This window comes from Archocentrus centrarchus, chromosome 5 (genome assembly GCF_007364275.1).
Source record: "Archocentrus centrarchus isolate MPI-CPG fArcCen1 chromosome 5, fArcCen1, whole genome shotgun sequence".
Taxonomy (NCBI): Eukaryota; Metazoa; Chordata; class Actinopteri; order Cichliformes; family Cichlidae; genus Archocentrus; species Archocentrus centrarchus.
The window spans coordinates 16681781-16706380 of record NC_044350.1 but is presented as its reverse complement, the minus strand read 5'-3'; the positions used below and the strand labels follow the sequence as shown (position 1 = coordinate 16706380).

At 40.3% G+C, this 24600-nt stretch overlaps 1 protein-coding gene across 2 annotated transcripts; it reads left to right on the top strand.

Annotated features, from left to right (window-relative positions):
* The first annotated feature begins 6780 nt into the window (after window positions 1-6780).
* LOC115780114 (signal transducer and activator of transcription 1-alpha/beta-like) lies at window positions 6781-18252 on the top strand. Of its 2 annotated transcripts, XM_030729109.1 has the most exons (24): window positions 6787-7499; window positions 7856-7984; window positions 8072-8216; window positions 8553-8648; window positions 9285-9377; window positions 9483-9561; window positions 9721-9800; window positions 9889-10040; window positions 10132-10290; window positions 10417-10506; window positions 11050-11109; window positions 11251-11271; window positions 11377-11470; window positions 11685-11732; window positions 11827-11910; window positions 13192-13290; window positions 13417-13552; window positions 13817-13869; window positions 15130-15215; window positions 15858-15994; window positions 16100-16288; window positions 16387-16441; window positions 16626-16717; window positions 17824-18252. In XM_030729109.1, the coding sequence occupies exons 2-24, from the start codon at window positions 7857-7859 to the stop codon at window positions 18045-18047; spliced, it is 2400 nt and encodes a 799-aa protein (XP_030584969.1). In that variant the 5' UTR covers window positions 6787-7499; window position 7856; the 3' UTR covers window positions 18048-18252. The 2 variants fall into 2 exon arrangements, with proteins under 2 accessions (XP_030584970.1, XP_030584969.1); XM_030729110.1 differs by lacking the exon at window positions 16626-16717 and having other exon boundaries at window positions 6781-7499; window positions 17824-18018.
* Window positions 18253-24600: the final 6348 nt, after the last annotated feature.

Genomic DNA, 24600 nt, shown 5'->3' with positions numbered 1-24600 from the left:
CAGTTTCCTCCTGCTGACCATATCCATGCATGTTACTTTCACTGGTGATTTTAAATTGGCCGTAGGTACAGATGTGTTCGTGTGAGATTGTCTGGGGTGTACGCTGCTTCTAGCTCTTTAGCAGCTAGAATTAAGCTTTGGCCCCACTTGCAGCCCTGGTTGGATAAGTGGCTAGGAACATTTACTATCTGGACTATTAGAAAATATGCTGATCCTTAATACACTTGATAGGTTAAATACAATTGGTGGGGCAAGGTATGCTAATATGAGTCAAGGAACTGACTTTTGGAAGCAGATTGAATGACTCATGCCTGCAAATACATCATGCATTGCAAGAAAAGGGTTAGGCATACCCAGCATAAAGCAAAAATAGTTTCAATAAAGAAACAAAAATAATACCCACACCCTTCACTCCTGCTCCAGTCCTCAGTCTCCTTTCCAACAAACGCTGGCTGTGTTCTCACTTACTTTATCAGCTAGGCTTTCATAATAATTAAAGACTGTTTTCACAATTTGACATGAGACACAAGAAAAGTTCTGTTTAGCTGATTCACTTTCAGGGCCTTGGTATTGTGCAATCTGACTCACTGACATGCTGTCACAGTTTACACTTGAATGTAACTCCTCAGTGTTGACTTACAGTGTACTTTAAACATCTATTCAAGCCAAGCTGTCTGAGACATTTGTTGAATTTTTCGGTTCTCTCCTTTGATGCAGACTGTTTGTAAGCCAAATCAAAGTTATATGAACTCACTACGTCTTTTTTTGTGTGTGTTGGCCCTGTGACTGACTGGTGACCTGTCCAGAGTGTTGCCTGCCTCTTGCCTAATTCCTTATGAGGTGACCAGGATAATCTTAACACAACATATTTGCTAGTTATTCATCCACACATGCAGAGAGGCCTAGGTGATCTCTATAAGCAATGCTGAACTTTGCTCTCTGTGCATGTATATAAAACTGAGAAGTCTGGTAAGGTAAGGTAAGGTAAAGTTTATTTGTAGAGCGCCTTTCACAGACAAGAAAAGTCACAAAGCACTGAACAAACAGTCAATATAAAAAATTAATTACACCTTTGCATTAAAAAAAGAAAGAGCAGTAAAACAACAGATTAAAAAATTATAATGAGAGTAATTGATGAAAAGCTTGGTTGAATAAAAAAGTTTTCAACTGTTTTTTAAAAGAAATGACGGAGTCAGCTAGGCGAAGTTCGAGGGGCAAGTTGTTCCAGAGCTTGGGAGCTATAGCTTGAAAAGATCTGTTGCCTCTAGTCCTTAATCTTGTATGTGGGGGAATTAAGAGGTTTTGATCTACTGATCGAAGGCAACGCGCAGGGGTGTATTTAACCAGTAACTGGGATAAATAGTCAGGGGCTTGTCTATTTAAAGCTTTATATATCAGCAGAAGGATCTTAAATTAAATTCTAAAATTAACCGGAAGCCAATGTAAAGAGAACAGAATAGGAGTAATGTGTGTTCGTTTGCTAGAACGAGTTAGAAGTCTAGCAGCTGCATTTTGTATCATTTGAAGCCTGGATACAGATAATTTTTTTAAGCTGGTAAAGACAGCATTAAAGTAGTCTAAGCATGATGACACAAATGCATGGACAATCTTTTCCAGATCAGAAGGGGAAACTATGGTTCTCAGTTTAGAAATATTACGAAGATGAAAAAAACAAGGGCGCGCAATAGATCTTACATGTGAGTCAAATCCCAAGGAGGACTCAAATAATACTCCGAGATTCCGAACTGCAGTCTTTGCAGGTGAATACGAGGAAGCAATCGCCTGGGTGATACTAGGGTAAATATCAGGAGGAGCTATGATCAAAGTCTCTGTCTTATTGGGATTTAATACAAGAGAGTTGCTAGAGAGCCAAGCACTGATCTGGGATAAACAGTCAACCAGAATAGATAACCTATCTAACTGGTGAGGATTAAAAGACAAGTACAGTTGGATGTCATCAGCATAAAAATGGTAAGAGATCCCAGAGAAGGACTGAATGATACTTGCTAGCGGACGGACATATATTGAAAACAGTAAAGGACCCAATATGGAGCCTTGAGGAACCCCACAGGGTAGGGATGCTGCACTAGAGCTGAATGTACCCGCCTTAACGGTAAACGTTCTTCCAAGCAAATAGGAGGAGAACCAATTTAAAGCTGTGCCAGAGATACCAGCCCAGGTTTTTAGCCTATTTATAAGAATATGATGGTCAACGGTGTCGAAAGCAACACTGAGGTCAAGTAACACAAGGACAGAGCAATGTCCTGCATCAGATGCCAACAGGAGATCATTATAGACCTTCAAAAGAGCAGCCTCAGTAGAATGCTGTTTCTGAAAACCAGATTGAAGAGGATCAAAAAACTTTAATGTACATAAGTAAGGTCTTAATTGATTCTCAACAACCTTTTCTAAAAGTTTACTCATAAAAGGTAATTTTGAGATAGGTCAATAATTACTGGGAGAACTGGAATCAAGGTTAGGTTTTTTAAGTAGAGGAGTCACTTCTGCGTGCTTAAAATAAGAGGGAACACAGCCATGCCTCAATGAATTGTTAATGATAGATACAAGTGAAGGACCAATACTTGCAAATGAACCAACAAGAAAAGATGGTGGTACAATTTCTTTTTTTGGCATTTTTGGCCACAGCGGCTTTTGTCTACAGTGGAGAGAGACAGGAAATGGGGGAAAGATACGGGGGAAGACACGTGGGCAAATTGGCGAACCCGCGCTGCCCGCACCGCAACGCGGCATGTGTATGTGGTTGCTGGCTTCACCACTAAGCCACCCAGGCGCCCCATGGTGGTACAATTTCTAATGAAGGTGATGACGGTTTCATCTTACTCACTATACTAGCTAGGTCATTCAACGTAATTGAAGAAAAGGAGGTAAATGACAGGGGGCATTGAAAGTCATCATCGAAAGAGGAAGGGCTAGTAGAAAAGACAGATTTAAGCCCAATACCTTGTTTACAAAATACTTTAGAAAAACATCACAATCATCATTGGAGGCTATTAGTGCATGTTGAGGTGGGGGGGGAAAACAATGCTATTAATAGTATCAAATAATACCCTAGGGTTATTATTACTGGATTTAATAAGGTGGTTGAAATAAGAAGACCTTGCCTCTTTCACAGCCTCATTATACGAGTTAAGAAATTCTTTAAAGAATTCTTTGTGAACAATCAAACCTGTGGCCTTCCAGAGTCGCTCTGCTTTCCGACAGGAATGTCGAAGACCGCGAGTCTGGTTATTTAGCCAAGGTGAGCGGGGAACAACGATCCGATGGCTAATTTTACAAGGAGCAACCTGATCCAAGATGGCTAAACAATGCTCATTTAAAGAATTTACAAGGTGTTCAGCGTTTTCCTCCCCAGTAGATGAAAAGTTAAAAAGAGAAGAAAACCTAGCAGTAATGGAGTCATCTATGAAACGCCTACGCTTAGTACCAACTCTCAAAAAAGAATCTAATGTAAAAGAAACATTAAAAGAAGTAGTTTTGTGATAACTAAAACCGACATCATCTATGTTTAGATTATCTAAGGTTACACCATAACTGAGGACTAGGTCTAAAGTATGTCCTGCAGTATGAGTAGGTCCAGATACATATTGAATAACGTTAAATGAGTCCAGGATGCTCAGAAATTCTTTAGCAATACTATCTGAAGAGTAAGTAAGTAAGTAAGTAAAACTTTATTTATATAGCACCTCTTGAGGCAGCTGCCACGAAGTGCTTCACAACAGTAAAACAAAGTACAAAGAAAACTTTAAGCAAATGCAGTATTAAAAAGATGAGTTTTTAACTGTCCTTTAAAAGATGCCACCGAATCCACCGCTCTCAGGGAGACTGGGAGAGAATTCCACAGACGGGGGGGCCACAGAGGCAAAAGCTCTGTCTCCTTTCGTTTTGAGTCTTGATGGATGTATAGCCAGGAGACCCTGGTCACATGATCTCAATGATCTGATGGGAGTATATGGATGCAGGAGTTCACTGATGTAAGAAGGTGCTTGTCCATGGAGTGCTCTAAAAGTAAGAACTAAAATTTTAAACTGGATTCTGAATTTCACGGGGAGTCAATGAAGCTTGATCAGTAGCGGGGTAATATGAAAATACTTAGAGGATTTCATAAGAAGCCTTGCCGCTGCATTTTGAACAACTTGTAAACGTTCTAAAGAGCTTTTGCTAAGACAGTTAAACAAGGCATTACAATAGTCCAGATGGGAAGATACGAATGCATGAATGACAATCTCAAGTTCTGAGTGTGACACAATGGGACTCAATTTGGCAATGTTCCTTAGGTGGTAGAAACAAGAATGAACCAAAGACTTGACGTGAGTGTCCAAAGTGAAGGCAGAATCAAATGTGACCCCAAGGTTCCTAATGGAGGACTTAGCAAATTTTGCGAGGGGACTTAAGGCTTCCATTATATTGGGCACAAATCTATCTGGGGCACAGATAAGTATTTCCGTTTTATCCTCGTTAAGTTGGAGAAAATTGTCTGCCAACCATGTTTTAATAGTCTAAGCACAAAGGTAGCATCTGTAGCCTAGAAAAATGTTCGTGCTTAAAGGAGATATAAAGTTGAATGTCATCAGTGTAACAGTGATATGAAATTCCGTCAAAGGTACCCAGGATGTGCTTTAACGGGAGTAGGTATAAAAGAAACAATAAAGGCCCAAAAACAGAGCCCTGGGGGACACCACAAGAGACATAAGCACAAGAGGACCTGAAATCAGAAGTAGCCACATGAAAGGATCGTTCAGATAAATAGGAGGCAAACCACTTCAAAGCAGATCCTGATACACCAACCCAGTGTTTCAACCTATCAAGCAGAATTGTATGGTCCACAGTATCAAAGGCAGACGTGAGATCCAACAGCAATAATACAGAACATTCTCCTGCATCACTACTCAACAAAACGTAATTTGAAACTCTAAGGAGAGCTGTTTCCGTAGAGTGGACTCTCCGAAAGCCAGACTGAAATTTGTCAAAAATATTATGTTTTTCTAAGAAGGCTGAAAGCTGGTTAGCTACAACCTTAGCTACAAATCTTAGCTAAAAAAGGCAGTTTAGAAATTGGTCTGTAATTATTAAAGGTAGTAGTGTCAAGATTAGATTTCTTTAAAAGAGGATGAATAACAGCAGTCTTAAGATAAGCTGGAACACGGCCAGAGGCTAGTGACGTATTAATTATGGAAAGGATGCACGGACTGATGTGACGAAAGACATTTTTGAACAGTGGTGCAGGCAGGATGTCCAGAGAACATGAAGATATTTTCAATGATTCAACCAATTTTATCAGCTCAGGTAAGGAAACAGGAGAAAAACTTTCTAGAGTAACAGACCAGGCTGGAGGAGAAATGGCTATTGAAAAACCTGGGTGGGAAAATATTGGATCTTAAATTACTGACCTTGTCTATCAGAAAGGATAGAAAATTATTACAATCTTCACTTGAAAAAATTGGCACAGAGGGTAGAGCAGGTGTAACGATATCAGTAATGGTGTCAAATAACACCTTTGGATTTCCTCTACTTCTCATAACCAGCTTAAAAAGTAGGAAGCCCTCGCATCTTTAACAGAATTATTAAAGTGAGCTAAAAGATCCTTCAAGTATAGACGATGGACATGTAAGTGAGATTTTCTCCATAGACGCTCAGTATGAATGTTAAAATCCCCGACAATAATCATTCTCCCCAATTTAATGGTAGAGGATAAAAAATCCTGAAAATCAGAGAGAAAAGACGAAGCAGGTCCTGGTGGTCGGTATATTAAGATACTGTACAGGGGATTTTCCCGACCAATTTTAGTTGTGATCATCTCAAAAGAGCTATAGGAGTATGCAGGAATCGAGTGACATAAAAATGTTTTTTTTTTTAAAAAAATAACAGCAGTCCCACCTCCACGGCCAGAAGTCCGAGGCGAGCATAAAAAAGAACAGTCTGTAGGACAAAGTTCTAAGAGATGACAGACTTCATTTTCATGCTGCCATGTCTCCGAAATAAACATAAAATCCAGCATCTCTCTACAAAATAAGTCATTTAAAATGAATGACTTGTTGGTAATTAAACGAGCATTTATTACCATCATTTTGGCGCAATAAATCTAAGTGAAAATTTTGAATCGGGCAGCTTAAAATAACCTGCCACACTCTGAATGTACTGGAAAAGGAGAAGAAACAAAATATCTTTAATTAGATAAAGCTCAGTTAATTAAGCCCCCCCCCACACACACACACACAAACAAAAAAACTATATTAGATTATGATCACTTAGAAACAAATCTTCAGAATTTCTGCAGTCTTTTGTTCACAGCGATTTGATGATGGCTTCCTGCATGGCGCATTTGATTCATAGTTAATCAAAATCCAAACTGGCGTCCTCATTTCTGAGATGAGTGAAGTGTGACATCTACTGGTGAGAGTGGAAACTGAGGAAATTAATGGATTAAATACCGTATATTGTCGCCTAACAAGCAAAAGATCATGGGGAGCTACCCATTCTGGCGACCCCATATGAGCAAGGGAGCAGCTGAAAGTAGCTGTTGCATTAGAAATATCCACAAAGGGCCGCGGTTTCTCATATGTGGAAGAAATGATGGTCAAGCTTCTTATTTTAACGGTAGTCAAATCCCAGAAGACAGTTGTTGTTACTGATAAGTTACTGCATTGCAAAAAAAAAAAAAAAAAAAAAAATTGTATTTTTGCTCTTAATTGCAATTTTTATTACAGTATTGCATACAGTAATAACCTGATCATTAACTAAAGATAAAATATATTAAGTAAAAAACAAACAAGCAAAAAACAACCTTTTGCTATCAGAGAGGCATGTGTGGAGAACTTCTGTTTGCCCACTGTCTGCTCATCAGTCTATTTTTGTATTTGTGCTTCTTGTCCCCCTTGTGTAATAACAGTAATAATAATAATATTTATACATTTAATAATTTTAAAAGCACTTGGAAATAGCCCCTTTATTGTGTATGTATGTCTATGTTTTGAGGCTTGTTTGTGAGTCACATGCTCCCCTCTGGCTTTGTCACTTTCGCGACGTCATTTCTCGTAAAAGTATCTTGGTAACAGGGCCGTAAGTTTCTATTTTGCTCACCACGCCCCACACGAGAGATTGACAGAAAAATCCTCCAGCAGAGTGCGCGGTCCTTTCCTCCGAGTGACCAATCAGCCATTGAGTCTGAACGCGTGAGGAAACTGCGAGTCTTGTCTCGACATTTTGGCTCTTTAACTGCTTTTGATAGTAGTTCTGCCAGAGCCAAAATGGCACCTGGCGTTTATGCGTTGGGTTCCAGTTGGGAGGGATAGGTAGATATCCAATAAACAAAAGCAGTAAAATACGCGACGGGAAAACGCTTGCTTACTCTTGGCAGTTGTTTTGTTTTACCAGCGTTCAAAAGTAGTCCCACGGAAGAGCTAGCTATGCAAATTGTCTTAATTTAGCGGACAACTACTAAGATATATCTCAGTGGATTCGTGCTGACAGCTTGTAGTAAGGTGAGTACTGGGTTATTATCATTGGGCCGAGCCGTGTTTGTGGTTTCTGCCGTTTTTCAATCAGATAGCTAACCAGCAAATAAAGTACACTTGGTTTAGCTTTTCAATTGCGCTTTAAAACAGTCTGCACGTATTTCATGTCACACAATAATAAGGACTTGGTGTATTGTTACCTGTTGTTTGCTCAGCTGTTGATTTCATACTGGTACAAACGCGTCAACTTTACTCTTAATGGCGGTGTTTTTAAAATAGTGGCATTCTTGAATAGCAGGTTAGCACCCGGTATAGACACACATTCACTGCAGTTCATTGGATTTCAGTCTTTAATGTGATTCCTGGCTGTTTGTGTGCTTCAGGATGGCACAGTGGGACAGACTGTGGCAGCTTCCTGCGTACCGACAGCAGTTACATGAGCTCTATGACAGAGATGCGTTGCCCATGGATGTTCGGCACTACCTGGCAGCTTGGATAGAGAAGCAGGACTGGTAAGGCAACCTATGGTTCAACCAGTTTCAAGGATTACTGTAAGTGAGGCTGGCTGTAAAGTTCTTGTGTTATGTTTTGTGCTGCAGGCAGCGAGCAGCAAGGGACGATGCCTTTGCTATGGTACTGTTCCAGGTCCTGCTTGAAAATCTGGACATCCAACACAGCCGCTTTGTCCAGGAGGAGTCATTTTTACTGCAGCACAACATTAGACGCTATAAGCAGAATTTTCAGGTGTGTCCAGTAAAGGACAGTAAAGCAACACAATGGCCTCTTTCTTTTAAATTGGAAATGGCAATTTTGAATTAATTTGCCTTAATCATTACCACCAGCGCCACCATCATTTATAATGATTTGCATGGTTGTATATGGGTTTGCATGATCAGAATTTCCTGTTTAGTCAGAGTATTTTAGCTTGTGAAATAAGCCAAGCAAGGTGTATTTAGAGATCCACTGGTGAACATTGACCCTTTAATAAGCCTTTATCAGCTGAGTAACTTGATTTGTAACATGACAATAAAAGAGTTTTTTTTTTTCAACATATGTGACCTCCCTCTCTTTCACTGACAGAGGTATGTGGATGAACCGTGTGCTTTGGCAACCACAATTCTTTGGTTTTTGGAAAAAGAGAAGGAAATCCTGGAGAGTGCTGAACTTGCTGAAAAGGTTGGTGTGCCGCATCATGGAAGTTAAAAAAAAACAACTTTATGTATAACCACTTTTATTAATAGTGTTGCTAAGTGCCATATGAGAAGAAATAAATCCAGACAAGGCATTAGGTATTTAGAATGTGCTGTAAAATAGTAATACCCTGCTAAAATAGTGGCCAAAATAAAGCAATTATTCATATTGCAACAGAAAAAAATGACTCAACACATGGATTCCTGGATATACCAGTATGTGAAATTTTTTCAAAGGAAAATGATTTATCACATGATCCACTGATGCATTGCCAGATTCCATTTTTGCCTGTTTTTCTGGTATGACTCAGCGATTAGCAAGTTTTAGTGTTTGTAGTATTGCAATTAATTTTACATGTTTAAAAACTAAAGCCAAAGTTTTAAGGAGTCAAATGTAAAATTCTGTCCTGTTTTAGTTTGTCCGGCAGTTACTTGGAGGAGCTGCATGTGCTGAATAAAAACCACGAAACAGTGTGTGGGCTCAAAAGTTTTTTTTTTTCCCTTAACAGATTTTAAGTGCCACTCTCACTTATTTTTTTTTCTCTATGACAGCCTCACCCAGTGTTTCTTCTGAAAGACAAAGAGATCTTGATATTACTCCCCCCTTTTTGCTTTGGCATAGGTCCAGCTTTTGCATGTCGAGCAAGAGGCCATGGAGATAAGCAGCCAACAGGACCTGGAACGTAAACTAGCTGGCCTGAGGAATGAAGTGCAGGTGCAGATTATGTTGTTTTGTGTTGTCATGTTGTATTATATGGATTAAACATGTCACAGTTCTTTGATTTTTTTTTTTTTTTTCTGGACACTTTTTGGGCTATAGTGTATGGAACATACAATGATATGTCTGGAGGAGCAGCAAGATGAGTTTGATTTTAAATACCAAACTCATAAATTGGAAGGTAAGCAGATCAAAACAATCTGGTTATATTTGCATGCACCAATATCTGTGAGAATGAGTAATACATTTAAATTATATTTAAATCAGAGCTATATGTTCTCTTTTGTTTTGGTCTGTGTTATATGGAAACTGTCATCCCACCATGGAAACTCTTGTGCAGCTGTGGTAGATGAGGCCTTGAAGAATCAACAGATTAGAGGGCTTCAGCTTCTTGTCAACAGACTGAATGAAGCCAGAAAGGTACAGTATAGAGTCATTAATATTCTTAAGCCTATTCTTAACATTTCCTTTCAATTTATTTCTTATTAAAATTTTTGTCTCATCGCAGAGCACACTGTCAGGCCTAAATAATATTCTGGACAAGACTCACGACCTCATTGACCTGCTGGTGAAGAAGGAGCTGGTGGAGTGGCAGAGGAGGCAGCAGAAAGCCTGCATTGGTGCTCCAGACAATGTTTGCCTGGATCAGCTAGAAAACTGGTATGTTCATTCATTCTTTGAGTTGAATTTGTTTTTCCAAAGTCTTTTTTTCCCGCATGAAATTCAGTGCTCTTTTCTTTTGCTTTTCTAGGTTCACCTGTGTGGCGGTGTGTCTGTTCCAGGTGCGGGAGTTTCTTGGCAAGTTGGAAGAGCTAGTTGGAAAAGTGTCCTACGAAAATGACCCAGTGAAGGCCCAAAAACCAGCACTGCAGAAGAGAACAGACACTCTTCTAAATGACTTACTCAAGAGGTATCTCTTTTAGGGGGCTCTGTTTATGAATGTCTCTTGTGCTTTTATGTATTCTTTAGGAAATTTATTGACATGCTCTCTCTCTCGCTCTCTTTCTTTTTTTTTTTTTTTTGCTGGTGCTTGAAGCTCGTTTGTGGTTGAGACTCAGCCATCCATGCCGCAAGGGAAAGGATCTTTGGTTCTCCGCACAAATGTGCAGTTCTCTGTCAAGGCCAGGTCAGTGCCACACTTGTTTGTCGTCATATCTACAGTATATACAGCACAGAAATTAGTGTGCCATTTAGATGAGCTAATCAGCATTTAGTAATAAAGCTACTTTCAGCTGCTTACTTGTCCACAAGTTTGATTGAACTTGGATTGTTTTTTGCTTGTTTGGACAATGTGTCAACTGCCAGACTATGGAGCCACTAATCAGCATTTAGTAATACTATGCTGTAATTATTAGTATAATATGCATATCAAGCTGTTGTATCTTTATAGTAACAGACCAATACAGAGAGTGTTTTAGGGGGGCTTTAGTTCCACCAATGTAAACATGGAAGCAGTTCTGAAATAATGTGAGAAAATTGAAGAGAATAATGATAATTTATTGCTTTTCTGCAGAGCCATCTCATATCTTCCTCCTACGTGTCTCTTTGGTCTGTCTTCCACACTGTAACCTTGAGAGTGTTCCTGGTTTCCCCCTTTTTTACATTTTTGTATTCATCATCTTTGTATTTCTCAAGCTCTGACATATTCAACCTGGCTTAACCATTTCAGACTTCTTGTGAAGTTTCCTGAACTGAATCACTCCATGAAAGTGGACGTATCCATGGACAAGTGAGTTGTCTCCTTCAGACTTTTCGTTATTTTTATTACGCTTAGAACAAACTACCAGCCTTTAGTTCTTCATTTCAAACATTAGAGGATGATGCTTATTACCTCCCTGTGGTCACTGCTGCTGTTTGCTCTCGCCCTTAGGGAAGCTCCTCAGATCAAAGGGTAAGTATTTTTACACAACTTAAATATGAGGCAGTATTTCAGAGGCCATGGTGAACTTTGACATTAGCTGTGAACTTGTTTTAAGTAAATTTTGTATGTTGCTAGGTATCGTCGTTTCAATGTCCTGGGGACCAAAACCAAGGCCTTGAACATGGCTGAGAGCCAGAGTGGAGGCATGGTGGCAGACTTCAGACATCTGGTGATTAATAAAGAATTCAGAAGCAATTAGATACAAAACCTTTTATACAATTGTGGCATGCAAATTATTCAAAGCCTAATATATAACAATCATTGTTTTCATGTATGCACATACATCAGCTGCACTTAAGTAATTAAGTGACTAAAATTTACAACAATATACAGCCTTTACTGTCATGTGTATAATTTGTTTACTTAATATTATTTGTCTGTAGACTCTGAAGGAGCAGAAATCTGGAGGTGGTGGCAAAGGTGTCAGTGATGTGAGTTAATATTGGCAATCCTTCAGATACATCTCTTCTTACCGTTAAGCTATAATAGAATAATAATGATCTGTGTATTTTTTTTTGTGGACAGATTTCTTTGAGTGTTACAGAGGAGCTGCATATCATCTGCTTCAACACTGTATTTGAGCTGAAAGGCTTTTCAGTTGAGCTGCAGGTGAAATTTCATCTGCTTTTTTCATGTTATATGGCTGCGTTCATAACAGATTATTCAGCCCAATAATTGGTATATTTGTCTGTCTGTATGTTTTTTTGTTGCTTTGTTAACAATATTACAGCAAAACTACAAGTGCGATTCATATCAAATTTGCAAAATCGCCAGTGACCCTATACCTTATATTTGTATTTTAAGTTATAAAAATTGTTTGTTAAACATGTTTGTGGTTTTCACAGTAAGAAATCTATCATTTTTCTACTCCCATCTCTATGATTTTTTGTCCAATGGGTTAATACAGTATGTCAAAATGAAAATATAACTGCACAGGCACATTTGAATTTTTGGTGAAAAAAAAGATGCCAAACAAGGGAAGGTAAATAGTTTTTAAGGTGAAATATAAAGATAAAATCAAAAGTAGTCGAAAACAGCCAATTATACCCTAGACTCCACATATGGCAAAATAATAATAAGAAAAAAAATCAGATCCATCTGATATTTGGTACACAGTTGGGAAGAACTAGTGCCAAACCAAATACCATCTCGATCCAATCCAGATTCTGGATTTAGAATAGAATAGAACTTTATTGTCATTATACATACAACAAAATTTGAATTTAACATGGGGAAACTCCATTTAATGCACATTCTTTGCCATATCTCAGCTGAAAAAGACATGTCTTCATTTGTTGCAGTATGTCGCTATTGTCCATGGACATGTAATATTTGATTGGGATATGATCTGGATACATGAACTATTCACGCTTATCAATCTGATGACTCAGTTCCCATGTTATTCCCCACCTGACAAATTGCGTATTTTCTCATTATAAGAGAGAATACTTTTACAAAAAATGAAATCAACCTTAAAATCAGAGTTATTTTACTTCAACTTTGTTAAACCTTGGAAAATTATGGACATGGACAATAAGCCCTATGTGTTACCTCAGTGATTCAGTGTTTGGACAGTGACGTGTTTGTGAGATGGGAACATTCAAATCAGCTAAAACATCGGCTCAGGGGGTAGAGCAGGTCATCTACTAATCGGAAAGTTGACAGTTCGATCCCTGGCTGCTCCAGTCTGCATGCCAGAGTATCCTTGGACAAGATACTGAACCCCAAGTTGCCCTTTGATGCAAGCGTTGGAGTGTGAATGTGTGTGAATGTTAGACTGTAAGCTGTATGAATGGGTAAATGCAAACGTGTTGTATGAAGCGGTTTGAGTGCTCAGCTAAAGTAGAAAAGCGCTATATAAGAACTAGTCCATTTACCATTTACCCCTAGGCCTCCTCCCTCCCTGTGGTCATCATCTCAAACTCCAGCCAGCAGCAAAGTGCCTGGGGTTCTGTCCTCTGGTTCAACATGATCAGTCAGGATCCCAAGGTGACAAGTCATCATTACTGGCACACATACTGTGTAGCATTTTGCAGTCAAGTTGCACTGTAATACAGCTGCAGGCCAGCAGGAAGTAATCATGTATATATTGTGTATGTATGTCTGCTTTTCCAGGATGTTATGTTCTTCGCCAACACTCCTGCAGCTACTTGGCCTCAGTTCGGAGAGATGTTGAGCTGGCAGTTTCTCTCGGCCACTAAACGCGGCCTGGATGATACTCAGCTGGAAATGATTGCAAACAAGCTCTTTGGTAAATTCTTCCATCATATTCTGCTTCATTCTGCTTCTGGGTGATTTTTCTTTTGTGTGGGCTAAATAAATTTTTGTGTTAAACATGGTACTAGGAAGCACTTTGTATCTTGCATTTGCAAAATGCTTCACCTTACATTTAAAGATAGTAGCACAAGAAGCCCATAATTCTGTCTTTCATGGCTTGTAAACATTTTTTTGAAATCACAGGTTATGTCAATGAGTAAAACTTACAATTGTGCAACTTTGTTTTAAATCCCACTAGGGAAAAAGCCAAACTATGACACCTGCAAAGTGGCATGGTCAAAATTTTGCAAGGTAAGAATATTAAGACCTAAAAAACAATTTTCATTTTAAAATCTTAATTAATTAACCTTCATCCAAACTAGAGCTGCAGCTGTCGATTATTTTAGTAATCGAGTATTCTATCCATCAATTAAGCGAGTAATCAGATAAAAAATACTTTTTTCTTATTAATGTGCAATTATAAATATTCAAAAGAGAGAAAAACACAGGTCTTTTAAAACAAACTGGTCATTTGTTTCCATTTTCCATGTTTTTGATAGTTTAATGGCTTACATCTGTCAAAAAAAACGAAATCCTTTAATTGTATTTATATGCCATATTCAAATCTTATTTTTTAAAGAAATACATTTTAAAATGCAAAAATAAATAATCACAAGTACAGTAATGTCAAATACATTAATGTATACGTACAAATTAAACTAAGGCATAAAATCAAATAGCCTTTGCTTTGTCCTCTTGGAAGGCTTTCTTACATCAGTAGGACACAAAAAAAGAGTTCTGACAGTATTGTATGGGGTAAGGTAACTGTCAATAAAAAATGTATGCGTAGGAGTCTAAATTCATAAATGTAAGTCAAAAAACTTGCATAAATTTAAGATTTGTATTTGTTCTGTGTTTTCCAACTCATGCATACATGTGAAATCAGAGGTTTTATCTCTGAGAATACAAGTTTACAAGTTACGAATACAAGCTACAAAGTTACAAATTTGCAACAATGCAAGTACAAATCACAAATTTACAAGTACAAATCTCTAACTATTGAATGTCATACTAAAAAAAAATAGAAATGCTCTGGAAGCCAGAGCAGCAGTATAGAACATAACACAATATTAAACTGTCTGATTCTAATAACTCCAACATTAAATGATCTGTTACCTGATTACGTTCACTCTCCATCTGCCGTCTTTGGGCAGGAATGTTGTCTTTTAACGCATGCGCAGTATGACATTTGATAGTTAGAGATTTTGTACTCGTCTATTTGTAATCACAAATGTGGGTGAAATGCTTGCGCTTACATCGTGATACTAAGTGCTACAGGTTTGCGTATTAAAGCATCGAAGGAAAAAATTTTATAATTTAGTTATTTGAATTGCTCAGTGAATCATTGCAGCCCAAATCCTAACCAGTCACCAGAAAATGCATCTCATTTAAATACATCTCAGTGATTATTGCAGCCTTTGCTGAGCTGCCAGAATGATTTTCAGTTCTTATTGATAATGAATGATACCTGTAGGCTTGGCCAAATTACATTTTCCACTGTTTGTGTTACAGGAGAATACGCCTGACACTTTCTGGGTGTGGTTTGATGGCATCTTGGTGATGGTGAAAACATACCTAGAGGATCTGTGGAGGGATGGGTATGTTTACTAATGCTTAGGTGTCTTTTTTATGCTTGAATGATTCATAGGTCAGTGTTAAGTGGCTTAAAAAAACAAACAAACAAAAAACATTTCTTTGAAAATGGTCAGGTACAAGGACTGGACTGAGATTGAGTGTAAAAGCAGCCAATGTCCAAAGAAAAACTTTGAAAGAGCTTCAGAAGGCCTGGAGAACTATTGCTCAAGACCACTTTAGAAAAAAAATTACAAGAAAGTCTAGTTCCATAACGAGGTGGCTCAAGACTTTTGCACAGTGCTATACCTTGTATGTTATTTGTCCATACGGAACAAATAGCTAACTCTTGTTATTGCAGCTTAATTTGTGACAGCTCCACTTGATCATAGTAGTTTTTGAAAAACACTTCAGGTTCTCATCTAAAATCTGATTTATCAACTCGCTTCTGTTATAAGAAAAGTAGCCATCTGTATTTGAAAGCTTGACAACAGTGTTGGATTAATCTTTAAGAAGATTAAAAAAATCCAGCCACAATATCAAACTGTCATTATTGTAATCTGGATAACTCTGTTACAAATATACATGGACCAGTTGAGCTCATAACTTCAATTTCTGTGAAACCTGAACTGTTTGCCTTTTAGAATAAAACTTTTTTTGTGCTTCAGCCTCATCATGGGTTTTGTGACCAAAGGCAAAGAGAAGTCTCTCTTGAAGAGGAAACAGAGAGGCACATTCTTGTTGCGCTTCAGTGAAAGTGTCATTGGGGGAATTACCTTCTCCTGGGTGGAAATCACTGCGACTGGTGAGATGTTTTTCAATTGCTGCATGACAGAAAGAAATACAACTAATCTGCCTATCACAGTAGCCAGGGTAACCTTTTTGATACATCATCCGCCATCTGTTTCAGGTGAGCCTGATGTAAAGACAGTCCAACCCTTCACCAAAGTCGACCTTTCCCAGATTCCCTTCCATGAAATCATTCGAAATTTCCAGATCTTAGAAGCTGAAAATGTCCCAGAAAATCCTCTGCTCTACCTGTATCCCAACACTCCCAAAGATGAGGCTTTTGGAAAATATTACACTGAAAAGAGTGGAGGTAAGAGTGCTATTTTGAATGGACACGTTTGTCATATATTGATGGTGTTAGTTCTGCACATGACACAGTAAATCACATTTAACCTCTTTCTTTTTCAGAGGACAGTCCGTACATCAAGTACATCAAAACCAAGCTGGTGTTTGTTTCCAAGGAGTAAGTATACGGTTCATATACATTCAGGCTGGTTTATAGCAGCTTGCTTGTTTGAATTAAAGACAAAACCCATCCCTTAAATTCAACAACCTAAAAGGCACTTCACTTCAAGAGTAGTGTACCCACACATTTTTTAATGTTATGAGCTAATGGTTGTAATGACTGTTTATCATTGGTCATGTAGGAACACACTGGAGGCTAGGTCACCCATGCCCTCTGACATGGCACAGGGTGAAGGCCTGGAGCCAATGAATGGCCTGTGTGGAGAGGCAGCTGGTGAGTCATGCCTCTCCTTGCTGTCCAATCCAGCTTAAGACCTTGTCAAACAAATTACTCACCCTTCATCAAAGATCTCTGCCACCATCTCTATTTTGGTCTTGTGGTTTAAGAAATCAGTGTCGAGCATGCTGTCTGAATACAGTAGATGTCAGGTGACAGCTTGTTTTTTTTTTATCATTGAACTAACTGAAGCCTTCTGGGAATGTTGGCTGCTTTTTTTTTTTATTAACTGCTTGCACATGTGCCATAATCTGCTGTAGGGAACATAACATGTTGGTGTGGAAGTGTTCTGGCTAAGCAAAACTGTCACTAACAGATTTGATAATACAGCCTTTTTCATTATGCTTTTTGGTTTTTCTACACTAAAATACATTGCATGGGGTCTGTAATTACTACTGAAATCAAATAATATATTATTAATACAGTAGTTAATATTAAGTGTCATTGCATGTACAGTAGATTCTTGTTGTATTTTAGTTAAAGAAATGCATTTTCAAGTAACAAATTCCACATACCTTCACTTCTAAAACTTGGAATGAAATCACATTTTATTTTTTTATTTTGTTTATTTAATTTCTACGAAAAACAGTGAAAAAATGTAATGTTTATATCGGCACCATTTGACTTTATGGTGCAATTAAAAAAAAAATGTTCCTTGATTCCATCCATAAAAATCAAAAACCATACCTGATTTAAATTTGTTTGAATTCCCCATCAAGGTCATCTCGTTTGCATCTCGTTCGTTTTCTTCACTGACATTTCAGATTAGCATTTTATTGAAGGTTAAACTGCTCATCTTTTTGAAGAGCTGCTTACACAAAACTGTTCTTTTGAGCATGCAATTTTTGTATTTAGTATTATTTCAACTGAGCTGTTGCAAGTTTAAAAAATACATAAACTAAATCAGCTGTAACTTGAGTGTGCTGTACAGAATCCGCTCCTGTGGTTCTGTATGTTCCTACAGTATGAGCCTGTATTTCCTCCTTTGGGGTGTGCAGCGCACATAACTTTTTTTTATCACTTTCATTTCCCCAGTGAAAGCATAACTAAACAACACAACCATGACAACAAAAAAAAAAACCTTTTTCCTTCTCTGCTCTTAGAACAAGATGGGAATCTTCTTCCTGTGACGCCACCTCTGGAAGCTTATGACCCTGATCCTATGCTGAATGGCTCTGTTGCAGACTCAGAGCCCAATGATCTCCTGACGTATCTCAACAACCCAATCTTTTTTGACAGTGACTTTCAAGACGAGCAACCGCTGGCTGATTTCAGCCTTCAAGGATTTAACAGTCTGCTCCCACAGTCCTGTGGCAGCTTCCCATAGCTTCTCTGTGTATTCATCCAAATCACTCACTTACAGCTTTACTCAGTACAGCATCCATGTCAAAACTGTGGCGCAAATCCAGGATACCGTATTTTTCGGACTATACGTCGCTCCGGAGTATAGGTCGCACCAGCCAAAAAATGCATAATAAAGAAGAAAAAAACATATATAGGTCGCACTGGACTATAAGTCGCACTTTTTTTGGGGGGGGTGATAGAATCCGAGACCCAGAGCACAAATTCCATCTTGAACGGCAATTTAAAATAATAATGGATTAAAGAACAGGACGAACACGGTTACGCCTACGTTATGCTAACGTAACACATTCAGCTACATGACGCACAACGAACACGTGTTCGGTATGTTAACGTAACATTAAGTTATTCAGATAACCATAGCATAAAGAACATACTAACAAGTTAACCAAACCATCAATCCATTGAATTCTTCATCCTCGGTGTCACTTCTAAACAACTCCGTACACTCCGTAGACGAAGCGCCGCTTCCTCTTCTGTGTCGCGTTAGTCAGACTCGTCGTCAGCTGCAGTTCCAATTATTCCAGCCTTTCTGAATCCCAACAGGATGGTTTGTCACTGAAGCCCATTTTTTCTTGATCCATCCAATCCAGGAAAGTTGGGTGGCGCATTCTCCCAGTTGCCGTTAAGCTGTGCTCTCCATCCATCATCCACTGCGCCCACAGGTTACACAAGACTGCCTTAAAGCTGCAGTTCACGGAGATGTCAAGTGGCTGGAGTATTTTGGTTCATGTGTTATAAATGTCACATATACGTCGCTCCGGAGTATAGGTCGCACCCCCAGCCAAACTATGAAAAAAAGTGCGACTTATACTCCGGAAAATACGGCAATTGAAATGGCTTGCTTTTAATTTTGATTTCATGTAAAATACTCAACAGCCCTTCTGATAATCCTGAAAATCACATATCTGATGTCTGATATTTTTGTGCACTGTATAAATTTATAGAATGTTTCTGTCATTATTAACTTTTTTCTGCTATATGAAAACATACATGAGAGATTACTGAATGAGCCGGACTCATATCCAGTCCATATTTGTTATTTTAAGATTAGTTAAAGTCTAAATTATGCCCAAAAACTGAACTGACCATGTAAGAGGAAGGGAAAGGTTTGCATGAGGTTGACTGCACATAATTTATTGTTTCACTGTTTGTTTTGAACCCTCTATCATTGTTTTAATACTGGTACCTGCAATGTGATAAAATTCACTCGAACATAGCACTTCCTCTCTTTGAATTTGTGCTTTTATATTAACCTTGTCATTTAAATAAACATTAAAACACCAACTAAAAAAAATGATTGTGTGGTCTGATCATTAATAAAAGTTATGCATTACCAAATGTAGGAAGTTGTTTTTGCTTACTTTAGACTGCAGCTCTTAGCCTTCATTAACACATTTGTGTCCTAATATATTGCACAGTATATTTTCTGCTAATATAGACTGGACCAAGCTGGCTGGCGACCAACATGAGGAGGAGGTGCCAGGCTGTTGTGGGTGTGTATGGTTCGTCCGCTTGCTGCTGATACCCCCGTTAAATTGCCAGTATGTCTTGGTTCTTCAGATTTCAATAATCCAATCCAATAAATGACACCAAACAAGAGTCGCCAGCAGAATAAGCTGTTTCACTTTGACAGAGAAGATTAGGCAATTTTATCATGGGTGCAACCCACATACTCTGCTGCTCACAAAATGCCCGCATTTCCTTACATATGTGGCTCCATTTAAAGGAAAATAAACAGGCCTTCCAATGGTATAAGAATCACGCTTACAACAAAAAAATAATCAAACAGAAATTTCTTTACTTTTTGTTATAAGTTTATATAAATATATATATACAATTACCTTCTTTAAAGACACTTACAGTAGCTTTTGGAACCGGCCTCAAGTGAGAGGAACTGCAGTGGCATGTCACAGTTGGCTTTAGAGCAGGCAGCTAGTTGACCCAAGAAACAAACATTTAACAACAGAAGGACACAAAACTATGGAATATGGAAGCTCGGAAACAAGCTTCCATACTACACAAAGGAGAAAGGTCAGTGTATACTTATTTTCCTAATGGCTGGCTGTGTATGCCGTGTTCACCACATTAAAGTAGTTGCTATGTTTATTCCAGCTTGTCAGAACTTGACAGTGGAATAAATTATATGTTAATTTTAGCTTAGCTTGCAACTCTTGCAATCCTTAGTGAAGAGGCCACTGTCAAATAAGTTAAACTATTTAACATCTTTCTGTTTCTCTTGTGGTAATTTTAAGGTTTTTATTTATGTATTTATTTTACCATTGCTTTTGGCCTATGTCACAGACCACTGTGATCCATTGACTGCTCATAGAGGTACAGAGAGCGAGGCCACTAAAAATGGAAAGATAAAACTAGGAATGGAGCTGATTATTTAATTTCATTATCTGTCAATAATTCTCTTCATTAATCCATAAATGATCAGAAAATGGCAACCAGTTACCCCAGCAGTCAAAATACGAACTTTGCCATGACATGAAACCTAAACAGATAATTCTTATTTACTCATGGAAGACAATTGTTTATTAATTCTATTTATTGTATTTGCTAATTAATGAAATGAATGTCTACGCTTTACTTAAAGCTGATCATTAAAAGGAAAGACTAAGTGTTGACTTTGGCAGTAGTTACTAACCAAGATATTGCCACAGTCCAATATCTTTGAGTGTGGTAGCTTTACATATCACATTGCCTGCAATAATACCTGTATAAATTTTTTATGTTATATTAAAATGTCATGTTGTGATAACATTGCTATAGCAGCGCCATGCATTTATGTTTCCTAGTGTGCGCAACAAGGAGACAAACCCAGGCGTGTCTGAGAGCAAGAGCCATGTCAGCCTCCAATAATGATAATGATTAAGAAACTGCTTCAACAGCCTCACACAAAACACAATACAGTAAATATGCAAGAAAACTGGTCCTGATAAAGATAGAAACAACTTTATTTCACCACTTGACGCAGAGTACAACCAAGCTTTGAAGGAGGTACTAGCAGCTATGGGTGGGCCAAATATCAATAGTACTGATACCAATGTTGGTATGAGTATTGGCCCGATACTAGCATGACTGGATTGATAGTTTAGTTTGCTTCTCTCCTCTAAGTTTAGTATGTTACTCCCATTTGATCAAACACTGACACGTGTGTGCAAACACTGCTCCTCTCACACAAGCACACTGTGATCCTCTCCCTCCTCCCTGCTCTATTGAGTTTTGTTGTCTGGGGTAACGTTACTCAGCAGTGCAAGCAGACACCTGTAGGCTGCAGTGCGTGAGAAAGAGGAGCATCGTGTGGAGGTATTTTACAGATGTAAAGGAAAACATTGCAAAGGATGATGTGTGTAGGAAGGTAATTCCAAACTGTGGCAGCAAAACCAATTTATATAAACACGTGAAAAACAGAAAAATAACTTTTTTTCCAGAGTGATGGCAAAAGAAGTGAGGAGGGAAATCACTCAGACAGCCCAGACCCCCGGCACAGAGTCCTTTGAGAGGAGCAAAGGAAGCTCATGCAGTGGTGAAAGGGATGTTTCAGTCATAGCTCACAAACTTCAGCATTAATTGATGTTAATTTTCAGAGCTATTTGTCATCATAGTTGTTACTTTAGCAGGTTGATTACCTATTGACTATATTCAGACATTCAAATCATATATTCATCCCAGTAAAACGTGTTAAATTAATTATTTTGTCAGACATGAAGTATGAAAATGTCTGAATATAATAACCCTTTTGTGTTAACTATCAAGTTGTTTTTATTTATACAGCACATTTAAAACAACATAAGTCAATACAAAGTGATTTCCAGGCAAGCACATTTAAATTCCAGGTCTCCAAAAAAAACCCAGTTTTAAATCGTGTGAAAACCCATGAAAGGTATATTTGTTGTGTTATCTAATTAAGAGTGGAAAACAAAAATCACCTACATAAGCTGCTTTTATATGTTAAAAGTATCCGTATTGGTACCCTGTATCAGTGATACTGTCATGTAACGTCTGTGTGGCAGGCAGGAAGGAGGACCCCAATGCAGGACACGCCAGGCACAGGTAAAAGGTAATTCAACTTTATTTTCAGGTGCACAACAAAAGGCCGGACTAGGCAGAGCTAGTGGCAAAACACAGAGCAAAAATACCAGGCTAAATACGAGGCGAAGCAAGACACACAGCAGGAGACGAAAACGGGACCCCGACGCGACAACAGGCACTGGAAACACAAGACTTACATACACAGGAGGCTAATGAGGGAGGTGGAAACAGGTGGTAACACAGGTGACGCTGATAACACTGACTAGACCAGGGGAAGCAAAACTAGACACAAGAGACTGGGACTGGACAACTATCAAAATAAACAGGAAGTAAGACGATGGAACAGAGACGCAGACCTGACACAGAATACAGAGAACCCAGGGACTAGAAATAACAATTAAACCTCACAACCAAAAGAAATCCCAAAACAGAACAGACAAAATGAAGCAAAACAAAAAACACAAGGGGTCCAAAGGACCCCGGACCATGACAGATACTGACCCTGTGTCATGGCAGGCCGCCGTGCAGGCAGGAAGGAGGACCCCAAATAGCAGACTCGGGACAGGTGTAATTCATTCACTCGCTTTATTTACCCCAATCTGACAGACATTAACATGAGCTCTCCCTGGCATACACTTAACGGAGAGACGTGAAACTAACTAGACTTGACTTGAGCAAACAGACGTACATGCAGGACAGCAGAGAACAACCATCAATGACGCGACAAAGAACAAAGCAAACCCAGGGGCTTAAATACATACAGAAGGCAATGGTGGGTAACAAGAAACAGCTGGGGAACACAGGGCACAGGTGAACAGAATCTACCTAATCAACAAGGGAAGACAACTAGACAGGACACACAGGGAGTACTAAACTATCAAACTAAAACAGGAAGTAAACAAAGACATAATGCAGACTAAGCACAAACCCATAACCAACTGAAGACCCACATGAGAGAAACCAAACATACATAATCAGAGATAACCAAACATAACCAAAAGAACACAAAGCACTGGGCCACCGGCCAGGATCATGACAGTACCCCCCCTCAAGGGCCGGCTCCCGACGGCCGCAACGAAAAAACAAAACCCAACCAGGGTGGGAGGCGGGGGACCAGGACGGAGGGCTCGAGACAATAAGGCCAAAAGGGCAGCAAAGTCCAAAAAACGAACTAGTACAGAAACAAAAGCGGCAGCACAAGGCTGGAAAAAGAGTCCAAAAACAAAACATGAGTGACCAAACACCCCAAAGACACCATTCAGGGGGCCTGCCAAGGAAACCACAAAAGTGGCAACTCAGTCTTGGGGGCCGCCCGCGCCTCCAGCGGCGGCGGCGTGGACGTGGCGTGGCTTGAGGCCGACCGCGCTCCCAGCGGCGGCGGCAGCAACGAAGAGGAGTCACTGGAGGCCGACCGCGCTCCCAGCGGCGGCGGCGAAGACCCGCGCCTGGAGGCCGACCGCGCTCCCAGCGGCGGCGGCGAAGAGACGAGACTGGAGGCCGACCGCGCTCCCAGCGGCGGCGGCGAAGAGACGAGACTGGAGGCCGACCGCGCTCCCAGCGGCGGCGGCGACGACGACGACGAAGAGACGAGACTGGAGGCCGACCGCGCGGCATGCGGCGCCGACGAGGAGGGGTCACTGGAGGCCGACCGCGCTCCAGCGGCGGCGGCGACGAGGAGGGGTCACTGGAGGCCGACCGCGGGGCAGGCGGCGGCGGCGACGGGGAGCAGACACTGGAGGCCGACCGCGGGGCATGCGGCGGCGGAGAAGGGCGACCCCGGGCTCTGGTGGGGAACCCTCGGGTGACGTGGAGCGCTCGGACTGAGCAGAGACCCCCACCGGCTCGGACTGAGCGGGACCCCCTGGCTCAGAGCGCTCGGACTGAGCGGAGACCCCCATCGGCTCGGACTGAGCGGGACCCTCGTGCGCGGAGCGCTCGGACTGAGCGGGACCCTCTGGCGCGGAGCGCTCGGACTGAGCGGAGACCCCCATCGGCTCGGACTGAGCGGGACCCTCTGGCGCGGAGCGCTCGGACTGAGCGGGACCCCCTGGCTCGGACTGAGCGGAGACCCCCATCGGCTCGGACTGAGCGGGACCCTCTGGCGCGGAGCGCTCGGACTGAGCGGGACCCTCTGGCGCGGAGCGCTCGGACTGAGCGGGACCCCCTGGCTCGGACTGAGCGGAACTCCCTGGCTGCATTGCAGGGCGCGCAGCCGTCTCCTCCGACGACTGGGGCTGCTTTGCAGATAGATCGGGTGAGTCAGATGGTGAGGATGAGGGTGACAGGAGAGCTGACTGAGGGCGAGCTAGTGCTACAGGAGCGAACTGCGTGGAAGCAGACTGAGACTGGGAGGTGGCTGGCTACAGCAGACTGAGGCTGAGGGAGAGCGGCTGGCTGAGAGCTAGGGAAATCAGGCTGCGTGGAAACTGACCGAGAGCTAGGGAAATCAGGCTGCGTGGAAACTGACCGAGAGCTAG

Bases quoted from the DNA above. Each gene is read 5' to 3' on its own strand.
- LOC115780114 (XM_030729109.1), top strand. From the start codon at position 7,857: ATGGCACAGTGGGACAGACTGTGGCAGCTTCCTGCGTACCGACAGCAG. The intron at 13,291-13,416 runs GTGACAAGTCAT...CTGCTTTTCCAG, and splicing joins TGATCAGTCAGGATCCCAAG to GATGTTATGTTCTTCGCCAA. The intron at 16,718-17,823 runs GTGAGTCATGCC...CTCTGCTCTTAG, and splicing joins CCTGTGTGGAGAGGCAGCTG to AACAAGATGGGAATCTTCTT.